This window comes from Pocillopora damicornis, chromosome 13 (genome assembly GCF_964200805.1).
Source record: "Pocillopora damicornis chromosome 13, jaPocDami1.2, whole genome shotgun sequence".
NCBI lineage: Eukaryota > Metazoa > Cnidaria > Anthozoa > Scleractinia > Pocilloporidae > Pocillopora > Pocillopora damicornis.
Window position 1 is genome coordinate 887,836 of NC_142682.1, and position 14,227 is coordinate 902,062.

The window sequence follows — 14,227 nt, forward strand, 5'->3', positions numbered from 1 at the left end:
CATTACGCCAGTGCTAAGTAATCTTTCTGGGTAGAGTGAAGTATTACTGGAGTAAGTTACCTTGCTCACGCACACGACACAAGTACCCGGGTGCGGAATCTCACCCCCTCCCTCAATCCCCTGTAATTACCTCCTCCTCCTCTCCCCCCCCCCCCTTCTCATCCCGAACCCCCCCCCCTCCCCCCTCCACCCCTCTTTACAGAAAGACAGATTCTGCCCAACTTTGGGACGTGTTTATGAATGAAAACAGTTTAGACCCCAGAAGGAGACTACGTGCGAATGGTTTATCGACCTTTATCGTTACATCTTATCGAAGGAAGAATATTATACCGCCGGATTGAGTCGATAATATGATCAACACCGGTAAGTATTTTATGCATGATTTAAAGGGATGGATTTTTGCTCTGACTTGATAAAAATTCGCCCTTGTAACTGATTTAAACTACAACTTTGAATGTGGTTGGCTTATTGAAAGTGCGACAACAACTTGGCAAGTGCATTAGTGGAAAAAAGGAGCTTTTTTTTAAAACAATAGCAATCGAGGAAAGTGTAATTTTCATGACTGAATACAAAACAAGTTTTAAATGTTTATTTTTTTCATTTCCTTTTTAATGATTTCTATTTGCACTATTTGTAACTTCCCTTCAACGTTCAAACATTGCGGGAAATTGCGAACGACTTCTTATTTTAAATGGGCCTTTATCGGAATAAACATATCGAATGACAGTTCAGTGCGGCACGTTTACAGCGGGAAGTGAAACAGACTTTGAACAAGAATATGAGACTTAACGAGTAAGCGCCTTGAAATGGTTGCTTCACAAGAGTCTCTGGTACAACTGAAGAGATTGTTATAGGCCGCTGAAATCACTTTGGTGAAGTGGGAAAACAGAAAGCGAGGTTTCCACGAAGTTGAAATCCTACTGAGAAAAAGGAAGAGATGTTTTTCATTAATTAAAGTTACTTTGACTACTGCAGAGTAGAAAGACCCCATTTTTTTAAAATTGATGCAGCTGAGAACTGACAAGTGGTGTTCAAGCGGCTTTGAAATAATGAAAAAAAATTTTTTTTTCATTTCCCCAAGGAAATGTTTTGTTTATCACATAGGAACTAGATATGGTAATGAACTGCAACTTGTTTTTCATACATTGCGTTTCATTTCGCTCACACTGTGATAACTGCTGATAGTTTTAATCAGTTTCGCGACAAACCCATTCTTAATTTACTGTAAAAACTGTGTGTGTTCACGATTGGCTATATGACTTCCATTTGTGTTCGTGACTCCAATTCATTTTGCTTACGTCTTGTGTTCGTTATAGTGAGCAAACAGTTTTTTCCTTCGCCTAAATCACAAAGAAAACTAATTCAAGCTTTATAAACATTTTAAAATGTCAAAAGTTCGCTAGGTGCGTTTTCGACTTTGTCACTGATAACTTGACGAACTGTTTGTTTTTTAGTCAATTTCGTGATTCTTTTATGTCAAGAACATCATACGCAAATGAAGAAGTTTCTTTTGTCTGCATTCTTTTGTTAGTCACGTACAAAAAATGCAAGCCGACTATATCTATTATGAGACCAGTTGTTAATTTTTCAATTCTCAGCTGAATAGTCAAACTAAAGAACACCTTTCACGTTGGCCCACGAGGCAAAAAGTATTTTCATGGAAACAAACTTCACAGAAGTCTGTATATTTGTCGTTCTATATGCCATTGTGGTTCTGGCTGGTTTACCTGGAAACGTTCTCTTTATTGCCGTGGTAAAACGAACTCGTTCAATGCATACAACGACAAACTTCATTCTCGGAAACATCGCCGTTGCCGATGTAGTCACTCTTCTCTTTTGCTTTCCTGGGGTGCTGTTGCAGTTTGCAGTGGACCATCATCCAAGAAACGCCTTTGGAAGTTTTCTTTGCAAGTTTGTCACTATGCATCAAATTGCTGGTGTAACTTTGTTAGTGTCTGGCCTAAGTTTGACATTGATATCCATCGACAGACATAACGCTCTGCTTCAGCCAATGAATACTAAGCTTCGCCTACGAAAGAAACAACTTTATTTAGCTGTTAGTCTAATCTGGATTTTCTCAATCGCCTTTGTTTTGCCCCTGTTTGTCGAACAGAAATACGTCGATGAAGTAAAGAGCTGCCACATGGACTGGAAACCCTCCGTTTCGAAGGCTTACTGGGGGTCTTTGGCAGGACTCACTCTCCTTTCGTGGCTTGTAATGTCCGTTTTTTATTTTCGCATTGTTAGTGGAATCTTGCGCGGGGACATTTTATCATCCAGCCCAAATCAAGGCGAAAACGTCAAAGAAAAGGATATCCAAAGCAAGAAAAAGATTGTCAAACTTTTGATAACTATCACTGTTTTATTTATAGTGTGTTTTTTGCCATTCGCTTTAGTCTCAGCCATAAATGTTTCATCACACAGTTTGTTTTACAAAGTTTCCTATTTCTTGGTGTACTGTAGCTGTTCTCTAAATCCAGTGGTTTACGCATTTCAAAGTTCAAACTACAGAACAGGCATAAGGTGTCTCTGTGCTAAGAGACAAACAATCCATATTGTGAATTCTGGGAACGATGTCTTAACCAGGTAGCCTTGATGAGCCGCTGAATGCCGACATTGATTTTGCAAATTCCTTTGACATAGAACAATGAAAAAAATATATTAAAACACTGTTATTAACACAGTAATAAACTGACTGTCGTAAATAAAATACACCTGAATTCACACTATTACCACAGTCTCAGTTTTCGGTCTTCATCCGTATTTTCATTAGTAACAGACCATACTTTCTATCTGTTTACCAGCATGATATTCCATGCATGTTTTCCTAACATCCCAAGTGGGTTATTACGCGCGCCGGTAGCCCTTTAAAAAGTGTAGTATATTGCATTTATAAAAGAAACTTCAATTTTGGAATGGGTTTAGCAGTTAAACGATGGGTTTCTGTCTGACCAATCAGGGGCCTTGTAGTATCTCAGGTATTTTATGAATCCCCCCATAAGAAAATTTCCTGTCTTATAATTTTTGAAACGCGCATGGATCACAAGAGAGGGTGGAATGGTGCGAAGTGAGAAAAGTACCCCCTCACTACCGCTGAGAGGCTGTGATGTAAATTAAGAGCCCATTTTTCGCGCTTTTGTTAGCGTAGAAAGGGGTAAGTTTCTAAAGAAACTGGTGCTGCGTCGGTGGGAGAGTATAACAGGTAATTTAGTGTTAACAACTGAGTTGAAAACGGAAATTGGCCACCGTAAAGAGTAAAAAAGCTGACGTTTCGAGCGTTAGCCCTTCGTCAGAGCGATTTGTGAAGGGCTAACGCTCGAAACGTAAGCTTTTTTACTCTTTACGGTGGCCAATTTACGTCTTCAACTCAGTTGTTAACACTAAATTACCTTTTGTTAAAGTGTTTGTCTGTTAGTTGTTTTTGTTCGCTCCATACCTCAGACATGAAACATTGTATATAGCAAGGCCAATCTACCTATTCAGTCAAGTGAAAACAGATCAATACAGAAAAAGCCTGTTGTTGGACTTCTGCGCAGTCGTATTTACTTCAAGTACGTTCAAGTTGAACTCTGCACAGATACAGCCCTAGGGAGGGGAGGTGGGGAGCGCAAGGTTATGTGAGAGAATAGGGCTAAACTAATGTCCATCGAGTTACCATTAGTAATGGGGATTTGGAACGCACTTTTGGTTGTGGCCTCCATTGTAGTAGTTTTAACAGCTGGGATAAAAATTGTGACTTCATCGAGTTGGTACAAAAAACGTTTTGCTCAAAGCCAAAACGAATGGGTAAATTTAACCAGAAGAGTTTTTGATCCCCTGAAACGAAAGCTTTTCTCAGACCTTGAGCAGCACCTGAGATCAATGGAAGGCGATGTTTTGGAAATAGGGATCGGTCCAGGTTCAAACTTCGATTATTATCCCCAAGGTACCTCACTTATTGCTGTTGACTCGAACCCACACGTCGAAGAATCTCTCAAGAGAAACTTAGAGAAAGCTGGCAGAAAAATTTACCTGAAAAAATTTGTGGCTGCTTCGGCGGAGGACATGAGTTGTAAGGGAGAAATCGGTGTAGAAGACAATTCTGTCGCCGCTGTTGTTTGTGCGAAGCTGTTGTGTAACCTCTCTGATCTTCAGATGAGGAAAACCATCGCAGAAGTGAAGAGAGTTTTGATGCCTGTGAGTCTTTGCGTTGTTGTGTTCAGTGTGGAAATATGTTAGGGGTGGGAGGGGAGGGGGAGTGGAGATGGGAGGGTATGTGTTAATCAGTAATATATTTTTTTCCAATAGAACGAAACTGTATTGTGGGTATCAAGATAGTTAATGATTAATATTTGTCATAGCTTTCATTTAAAGATGGTAATTGTTCTCAGTGGCAAACATACTGCTAAAACATTGGGCCTTGTTAAATAGTATCATTTTACATATAATTCAAATCATATATGATACGTCTAAAACATACTGTGACAGAAGGCAAACCAGTAAGCTCTTTACAAGCCCTGTCAAGTTGTTGAACTTAGGAACACTAAGAAACAAATCTATCATTCTAACTACACTTACATGAGACATTTAATGTGAAAAGTTTATTTAGGATGAGTCAGTCAGTTTTCTAGTATATGCATCCTGATACAATCTGAGGAAAGGGTAAACTAACAAAAAAAATGATTGTAATGACATTTTGCAAGGAGTTGGAATACCAAAAATTATAACAAATACAGAAAAGAAAGTGGTCGAACATAAGACTGATGAACTTAGAATCAATTTTCCTGTCAAATGCCTGAATAAACCGAAACTTCCATGATGCCATGCGAAACTCTTCAATGTGCCATCAGAATATCAATTTCTGACTAATTCGTTCCCATGGCACTCAAATGTCAGAAATTAGATGTGTGGCCAGTGTGTGACTTGAACCTGGGACCTGGGGATTATGAGTCTGCATGATGCTCTCAGTGCTTAGCAACCCTGCTTATTCCTTAAGTTGACCTATCCTAATAAAGTTTGATGTGCCTGAGAGCATTTCTAGCCTTGTTAACAGGGATGGCTGGGGAAGGGGTGGCAGGATTGGTCACCACAGAGACCTGTACCCAACAGTTTGCATTGTAAGGTAGGAACAGTGGCAGATCAATACCTTGGCACAAATTTTTTTGAGTATTTTAGAGGTGCCACCCATGGTGTGAAGAGGATGGCAGGTGCACCATGCTGGAAACTGAGTCCAAACTAAATACCTTGACCTAAGGAAATTAAAAATAAGTGGGTCATCAAGGCCCTGTATTTAAGGTCCCTATCCTAGATATGCCACTGCAGATGGTTATAAAAAGGACACTGTATCAAAACTGGAACTGGTTTTGTGGATTCGAATGTTTCTGGCTCAGATATATCATACTCATTTTAGTTGGTCTTAAAACAAATCATTCTGTTTTGCTTTGGTTATTTGTTTGTTTATTGACTTTTTCTTTTTTCATCTAATGGCCACAATTGATGAATGAAAATTTTGCTAATAAATTTCTGTGTATTTTTCAGGGTGGCAGATTTTATTTTCTGGAGCATGTTGCTGGTTAGTGTTAAGACCTCAGGAACAGTTTTTAAGTTTAACATTTTAATGTTTGAATTACCCCCTTACAAAACACTAAGTTTTTTTCACTTCTCCGTTTTGCGATAGCTAAGCCATGGACATGCCAATACTTTCTTCAACATCTTGTCACCAAATTGCGCATATGGCCTTCATTGTATGATGGATGCTGCTGTAATCAAAACACTCTGTCCTACATACACAATGGTGGCTTCAGATGGGTGCAGTCTGAAAAGATCCAGGCAAGTTGTTCACAAGAAATGTTTTCTGCACCAAACAGTATATATTCAATATGGCGAGCAAGAGTGATCTTGTATTTTGTGAATATATGGTTAGTTGGCCTTGCAGAAAAGGGGCAATTGTCTGAAGAGAAAAAAAAATTGTGACATAAACAAGTTGGATAGCAAATGAATATTCTGAAGGCTACTTTTGAAAGAAGAGGGAATGAACGGTTGGAAGGACTATAACAAGGAAGAAAGAAAATAAGGAATGTTGAATTTAACATTAGATTCTCGAGCTCTATTTTAGTGGTAAGGAGTTTTAACAGAACTCTTTATTACTGCTTACCTTTCCTTTTACACGATTGATTGTGAATATTTCTCTGGATTCAATCCCACTTTGTGCCAAATTATCAGCATAATAGTAATTCCTCCTTCTCAAAACTGTATTTGTTGTAGAAAATTTGTTACTGTGGTACATGTAAAATTAACGTTTGGTCTCATTAAAAATTTACTGCTTAACAAGACTGACAGCTTTTGTGCAAACAACTTTCTGTTATGTCTTTAACTTCTTTTTTGCTTTCACGTTCATCAATTTGCAATGATATTGAGGTGTTTTCTTCTGGAATTTTGGGAGGGTTTTTATTAACTCTGTAACGTAGAATCCTCAGTCCCGTAGTTCTTCGGACCATTCTAAATTTTTTCTATTATAGTCTAAACTCTCCCCAGGGATCCCAATTAGTTGAGATAACAAAGCGTGGTTTGACTAACCTGCTTAAATTATTCGACAAAGCTCACTTGGCACTTCTAAAGGTAATCTGATCGCTTAAAAAACGACTCTCTGTCAATTGGTGAGTACATTTTTTAGTGAAGAAGTAAGCACGTGCTACTACATATGTGGGCTGTCAAAACAGGTTATTGCATCTTGTTCTCCTGCTCATGATCATCGGGTGGATAGTTTAAGTAACGGCGTGAATCGAATTCATGGCGCCTTGTTTTAAGTTTTCAAAAGTATACAATCTTACGGAAATCTTGTCAGTCTCGTTGAGTGACGAACCATTATTAAGATCAGAGAAAAGCCTTGCTCTGAAGTAAAGATCTTAAATTCGACTAGTCGAAGAGATGGCTGAATTTTCGGCAACTTAGAGAGGAATATAAATGTTATGTTTACATGAAATTTAAAACTCAAAACAAATATTCAATATATAGCAACAGAATTTCGTGGCTACTTTCAGAGTAATATTTTGTATATGAAATTAAATTGGGGGTCAGGACACTTTTAAACCACCTGCAACATAGACTTTCTACAGATTTTCTTTTGTTGTCAATTATTCCACTTGGCAAAATTTATGTTTCCTAGACAGACGACTACACCCCATTTATACTCCTGGGTAACAGCTTTGCTAAAGCTAAATAACACAGTACAGTGCATCAGGGGGATGAATGGGGGTGGGGGGGGGGTGGGGTGGGAAGGGTGTTAAAGAAAATTTGGTTTCATCAGCTGGGTTGATAATGTAAATTGACCACCATAGAGAGTTTCTATAAAGCTGATGTTTCAAACATTATCCCTTTGTCATTTGTGTTAGAGTCTAAAATTAGCATGATCAACGCAGGTGATAAAACCTAATTATCCTAGAACTTTTGCCATTTATTCTGGGTTCTACCAGATTCGATTTTCTTGGGGAGTAATTTCTTTCTTTCTTACTCTCTTCCTCATCAATAGAGGGATGCATTCTGAAAAGTTGGCAGTTATTGAAGTCAAGGTGAACTTCTTGTCTTGTCAGGCACTGGAAGATATCAGCTCGGGGTCTTTTTTAACTGATCTGTGGGGTGCAGTGAAAAATTCTCCAGATTCTCACACTGTGCATGTTGAGAAAAACAAGCATGTGACTCCTGAAGGGGTTATGAAATATGTCAATCATTCTTGTGACAGCAATGCAAAATTTATCTTTGAAAAGCGCAAAGTGTCATTTCCAACCCTAAGTGACAATCATGAAGTCTGCTGGCATATGGTGGCCACTCGTAACATCAAGAAGGGCCAAGGAATCACTTTTGACTACAATCTAACAGAATATGATATGGCTGAACATTTCCAGTGCAACTGTGGTTCAGAGAAATGCCTAGGTGAAATAAAAGGCTTTAAATATTTGACACCAGAGCAACAGAAGTCCAGGGCAAGGGAGTTATCTCCAGTTGTTACTGAACTTTGGGAAGAAAATGCTTGAATTGTATAATATTTTAAATTGAATTCTGGCGCGTCAAAATACTTCAGACTAATTAAATATTTACTAACACTGGTTAAATGTCTTGATTCAATAAAGAGGAAATTAAAAGTGGAATTTTTGCTCGAGGAAATAAATTATCCTCACAGGTAAGCTACACTTAACCCTTTAACTCCCATTAGTGACCTAGACAGAATTTCTCCTCACAATATCATTGCAATATCAACCAGACAAGTGATGAGAATAAAGAAAAATATCAATTTGGGGATAATTAGTTGATCCAATACTAAATTCTCTGAACTAACATTAAAAGAATTTTATGGTTGACAGTAAGGAGAATTACAAATTTGATCTGGGAGTTGAAGGGTTAAAACACTTTTACCATAGAAGCTTAAAAAAATGGAGTTCCTCCCAGATTTACAAACCCTTATATCAGGGGCAATGAAATATTTTTCTGTTAATGCTTTGTTTTAGTGGAGGTCAGTCACAATTTTGATTAAAATATATCAATTTTTGACCTGTTGATGGTGAGCTCTAATTTGAGTAATCACAGAAAGCTGAAAATATTCAGGCTTCCTCGGGATTAGAACCCATGCCCCCCAGATACAATTACTAATGCTGATTGAAAAATCTTATTTTGGTCTGATTTTACATTACATATGTTCTGTATACAACTAGTTCCCTGGTGTGCAGTGAAACTTCAATGACATCTCAGAAATAAGAGACAAAGCATACATCAGGAAAAATAGTCAATAACTTGCACTTTGCAAATAGACTTTAGGTCAATTGAAAGAAGAAATAATGTAACATTATCTTCTTTCTCAAGGAAAATTTTGCCTGAATACAGAGCTGGATAGGAGAGGATTTCAGGCTACTACTTAAGTAAATAATCGGTGTTAAGTTCTAAAGGGTTGGGACTTTTACCCTTTTCTTGTAGTCAGGCCAATATTCCCATGGTATGTGAACCCAAAGGTAGCCCTGCACGCTTTCATTCCTTTGAGTACTTAAAGGGACCTTTTAAGGAAAAGGCACTTTTTTTTTTCATACATGTGCAAGGGAAGAGTGTCAAACAACAGAAGCTGTAAACATATTCTGTTTTGTGGAACAAATCAGTCTGTGCTCTGAGCTGAAAACTATTTCTTGGTTTTAGGCCCCTTTCAGGACTGTTAATTTACCTTGTGACTACATTGTATCAGATTTATTAAACAGCAGCCTAAGCAATAACCCCTTTCCTTTCTTCAATCAATGGCCTGATTTTAAGGTGACAATTCTCAATGAAAGTGCATGAAATAGCTATTAATATACATTTACATTGATACCTTCATTAGCCATTCCGGGATTTTGCAGGCTTTCTTTTAATACTGTCTGCCAACACTTGGCACCAAAATTACAGCAATGCTTTTAAGATCGATCCAACATCCTCCAATAAGAACAGCTTTTGATTACCCTTTTAACTTTGATTGAAAACTTAGTTCAAACATTTCTAGAGAAAAAGTGACAGGTGTATTGGAAAAATAGATTAACAGGAAGCGAAGCGAATTTTGCGAACGAAAAAATTATGTAAAAAGCTGCATATGGAGATTAAAATCAAATCTGAGAGCGGAAAAAATATCTTGAAGGATTTTTTGTTTTGTAACAAATTTTAGATTAGAATCTTTATTCAACGGAGGATCAGAAAGGTGTGAATCCTTTTAAGAAAACAATAAATAGAAGCGGTGTAATTCATATTTGAAACAATAATTTGGTATATGGGCGTATTCTGAATGTGGCTAAATTTTCAGTTGTTTCCGATGTATGTATGTTTCATGATTGCTATTAATTGACAAGAGACCACAGTCTGACGTTTAAATATCTCAAAGTAAATCTGAACGCGTTGGATTGGATTTAAGAAAGTTTTCTTGCCTTTTGATCGACCACAGCGTTTTTTTAATGGTCTTCTCTCGAGGAAAATCTTTCCGGAATGTTTCTTTTAATATTGAGGATTTTTGTTGTTTCAGAAGCGTTTACTTTGCTTCAAGGTAAGTACAGCTTTTCCGATGAATCAATACATAGTCCTACTCAATTTCAACTTATGTTACTTTGATAACTTAACTGCTAGTTTGAATCTTTCCTTTTTTTATAATGACGACGCTAAAATTTACCCATCCGTTACTCGTTAACCATTACTTTAAAAGCACAAGTGGGTTCGAATCGTTGGTATCCAAATATTAAAATGCTGGTCTCTGTTTGTTTATTTCGCTTAAGACGGGTTCATTTTAAAATAAAAAATGCAATACCTTTCTCAGTTGTGTAAAATGGATTTATCGTTTTATAATAACATAATGTTTAACTTCATGTATCGTTTACGATGAAAACTTCATTGTTACAAGCCCTTCAATATCAGTTTCGGGTACCCATCATTCCATCAAGACTTCTTCAACTTATGAATTTAATCCCTTTCCCTTCTGTGTTAGCTTCTGGTTCAGACTTGTGTCCTCTTATCTTCTTTTTTAATGACCTTTGCATGTAAATGAAAGCCACTTTCAGGAAATTTTGTAGTAAGGTTCTTCAAGCGCAATACATATATTTATGGTTGAAGTCGTGTAAAGAATTTTTTTTCAGTATAAGGGAACAAAAAACGGAAAACGCAAACAAACATTCAAATATAATTTATTTTTGATGTTATCCTTGAAATGTTAAATCTTATTGACGTTGATATATTTTCGCTCACGCTTCAAAATAAACTTTGAAGTTTTTCCGTTTGGGACTTCACTGGGTCAAAGTTTCATCCAATCAGGGAAGTTAAAAAATCCAGATTTTTTTTCGTTGACTCATGAACTGGTCCAAGTTTTTCTTTTTCTTACTGGTTGCAAAATTATTGAAATATATACTGATTGACTTGATATTGTTGCTGCTTTGTTTCAAATCGATCGATTTATCGGTCGTCATTGATTTTAAAACGGCTTAAATGATGTTATATTAAACAATTATTCACGAAGTGAAGTTACATTGTGGTGGAAATTTACCTCACTGCTTTGCGGCTCGGAAGAAACCCACCACCTTCACCGACACTTAGTAAGATAATTGCTACAAAATACATTACACATGAGCCAAAAGAGTAGTTTATTTCCGACAGTATACTGAATATCAAACTCTTGATGCGGGAATTTTGTCTCTTTAGTTGTTCAGAGGTGAAAAATTCTTGTTAAGCATTTCCGAGTTAGCTCATCAGCGTACGAAAAAGTTCTATTCACCCGTGTAGTAGGCGCTTGTTTGCTTTTTGGAGTAATGTTCAAACGAGTTTGGAAAGTTATCCGGGATTATATTGGTTTTGCTTCACCTCGGTCTGTGATTGGTCCATAAAATTTACGCCACAATCTCAACCAATCAAGTGCAAAGTTTAACTTGGTCACTCACGTTTTCCCGTGCTTCAAGCAGCTTGCTGGTTTTTACCGTCTTTGCGATTGGCTGTTGTGATCACTTTGGTTTTGGTTTTCTTACACCCAAACGAAGTGTGCTCTTTCACATGTCAGTCCCACTCCTATCGGTGGCAACCTCTACTAAGAGAATCATCTTTTGCGTTAATCATCCATAAAGAACGTAACGTAATCATCGAATGAATTCTAACCCACGTTCAGATTGCAACTCAACATGACTTTACCTCTCTTTTTCGTCACCTCGTTCTAGGAGTACCAATTTTTGAGCCCGTAGGGTGCTACCTTGACAGCGGTACCTCACCTCGCCCCATGCCACTGCTTCTCAAGGATTTTCGCCCAGAAATGAACTGGAATAATATCGAGGCTGTAATTAAACAGTGCGCAAGCTTGGCATACAACAGAAGTCTCAGGTTGTTTTTAGATCTCCTGTTTCTATAATACACGTCACGTTGCACTTAATTTATGAATTTATGTATGTTGTTCATTGGGTATAAATACTACGTTATCTTACTTCTTTGTTGCTTCGGATTCAGCTATTTTGGACTACGTTATTATGGACAATGTTGGTCCGGTGCAACCGCTGATCAAACGTACAGTCGTGACGGACCGGATAAGAGATGCGTGAGAGGAGTAGGCCTGGATTCTACCTACTTTGTGTACAAATTTTATGACTACAGTCATCAAGGTGAGACACAGGGACCTGTTTACCACTTTCCATTTCCGTGTTGGAAAAAAAAGCATACATACACACGTTAAAACGGCGCGACATGTGACTCTGAGAACTGCGTAAGGGAGTCTTTTTACGGAAGTGAGTAGGTGATTCTAACTTAAAAAGGCTAGTGGGTAAAGCGTTCCCGTGTGATAGTTCAGAAAGAAAAGTACCGAGTAGTAACAGTGCTGTATAAAGATTGTTTCAACTCAACTTACTCGCAAGCTTTCCGGGGAATCAGTTCTATTAAATTCAGTTTCTACTTACGTGATGGGCAAAATTAGTATTCTTTAATGCAAAATAACATGAAATGTAATAAATATACGCAATCAAATTTTCTGCACTTTATTTTTCATAGTTCCTGGATGTAACATGGTGTGGAAGGCTCAGGATAACTTCTGTTTTCTTGTGTCTGCAAATTACAGTTCAACCGAGAATAAAATGAAGGAGTACTGTCAAAAAAATGAAGGAGACTTGTATTATGCAACAAATAAAAGTGCATTCCGCCTACTGGAACAGTTCCTTTACACGATTGTGTCGAGTGCAAATGGCGGAAAATCTTCCCAATGTATTGTGGTAGGCCTTTTGAATGCAAGCTCCTTCTCAAACTTACCTCTTACACAGCAAAATAAATCAAACTCGATGACACACATCTGTGCCACGAGATTGCCAAGTCAATGGAAGTTACAAGGATGTCTTGTTAACAGCTGCGATCATTTGTGCATCGCGCCCAGAGGTGAGGGTATAGATATAGAAATATCCGTGTTTCACTTTACAAAAGGGAGATTCCCAGGGAGAAGGAGGTTACGGCGGGGACCACAATAGGTTAATCATTCCCTACAGGGTCGGCAAGATAGGACGAAATTCTTGACCAATGATATCGCTATCTTGGATTTTGATATTCCAATTGTCTCAAACGTGGGCCGCGTTCGGGTTAGGGAGTGTAGTTATTACAATTATTCTACCCCGGGAAATCTCAAACACCTAAGATCTCGAACCGGGAATTTATAGAGTCCACGAAAGGTTGAGTTCAACTGGACGCGACTAAAAAAAGAGAAATCAACTTTAATACTTCTTCATTTCAGACATCAGCCCTGTTTCTGGAACATTCATCCAGCATGCCACAGACGCTGCTTTCACAGGTCACATGATTACCAGCCTGCTCGTCGATGACGTCACTGTATGTGCACGTGAATGTCTACTCTATCGCAATTGTGTGTCGTTTAATTTCGAATATCTACCGACTGGAGGTCGAGAATTAATGAGTTCAGGAAGAGTCTGCGAGCTGAATGACGAAATTAGAGACAATTGTTGGGCAAAATTTGATCGACGGAACAATTATAAATACTATGAGAGGTTGCAACTGTAAATCAGTGTTTCTCGAGTTTTTTTTTTTCAGTTTGAATTTTGTTGAAAAAATGACTGTTCCCCTCCCGAACCGTGGTGTTCTGCGAAATGGCTCAATTTGGACGTAAATAGGAGACAGCAAATTGTTGAAGGCGCCGAATGGCAAAAAACTGCCTCTGACATCTCTACTCTCCAAGGAGTATTCTTCTCTTTCCCTGAGAAGAACACAGACTGCCACGTGATATGAAAGAAAACTTGTATCAGAAGTGACGGCAAGAAAGTGATGTCGATTTAGTGTCATTGCTTAGTTCGTGTATTGTCCATCAAAAACCTCTTACGATATTTGTACCTGCCAAAAAAAAAAATCCATCTGATGTTCAATTATATTTTTGGCATTGAAGTCAAGTTGTTGATTTAATTCTGACTTGTGCTGAGAGAGAAGAACTCGCACTTTAAGTTGTTGTCCGCTAGTAACTTCTTCAGCGTGCCTGAAGATGAGCAATGTTGCTAAGCAACGCATTCTTCCCTTAAATTTGCTTACCGCTGTCGTGATAAGATTCAAACGTGTACTGTGAAAAATTCATACAGTCAATTCGTAATATCTTCTTGATACAGATTCAATAATTCTCAGACAAGCGTACAGATTTTCCTGCCCAATAAAGATGGGTTGATAAACGGCATAGTTCAGCTGATATGGAGGAGTAAACAAGAAAAAATCAACTCCGATATGTTTTTAGCATAAGTGTAAA

The 14,227-nt window shown here is 37.9% G+C and overlaps 4 protein-coding genes across 4 annotated transcripts; all 4 read left to right on the forward strand.

The window, feature by feature from the left end:
• The first annotated feature begins 452 nt into the window (after positions 1–452).
• Positions 453–2,729, forward strand: LOC113681291 (prolactin-releasing peptide receptor-like). Its single transcript, XM_027198376.2, has one exon. The coding sequence runs from the start codon at positions 1,658–1,660 to the stop codon at positions 2,588–2,590; it is 933 nt and encodes a 310-aa protein (XP_027054177.2). The 5' UTR covers positions 453–1,657; the 3' UTR covers positions 2,591–2,729.
• An 863-nt stretch (positions 2,730–3,592) lies between these two features.
• Positions 3,593–6,311, forward strand: LOC113681292 (thiol S-methyltransferase TMT1A-like). Its single transcript, XM_089192814.1, has 3 exons — positions 3,593–4,176; positions 5,518–5,551; positions 5,657–6,311. Exons 1-3 carry the CDS (start codon positions 3,640–3,642, stop codon positions 5,950–5,952), a joined length of 867 nt encoding a protein of 288 aa, XP_089048940.1. The 5' UTR covers positions 3,593–3,639; the 3' UTR covers positions 5,953–6,311.
• A 200-nt stretch (positions 6,312–6,511) lies between these two features.
• LOC113681293 (uncharacterized) lies at positions 6,512–8,123 on the forward strand. Its single transcript, XM_027198377.2, has 2 exons — positions 6,512–6,635; positions 7,508–8,123. Exon 2 carries the CDS (start codon positions 7,512–7,514, stop codon positions 8,007–8,009), a length of 498 nt encoding a protein of 165 aa, XP_027054178.2. The 5' UTR covers positions 6,512–6,635; positions 7,508–7,511; the 3' UTR covers positions 8,010–8,123.
• A 1,566-nt stretch (positions 8,124–9,689) lies between these two features.
• On the forward strand, positions 9,690–13,883 carry LOC113681308 (uncharacterized). The gene is made up of 5 exons (XM_027198396.2): positions 9,690–10,024; positions 11,673–11,832; positions 11,956–12,107; positions 12,490–12,867; positions 13,217–13,883. Exons 1-5 carry the CDS (start codon positions 9,967–9,969, stop codon positions 13,498–13,500), a joined length of 1,032 nt encoding a protein of 343 aa, XP_027054197.2. The 5' UTR covers positions 9,690–9,966; the 3' UTR covers positions 13,501–13,883.
• Positions 13,884–14,227: the final 344 nt, after the last annotated feature.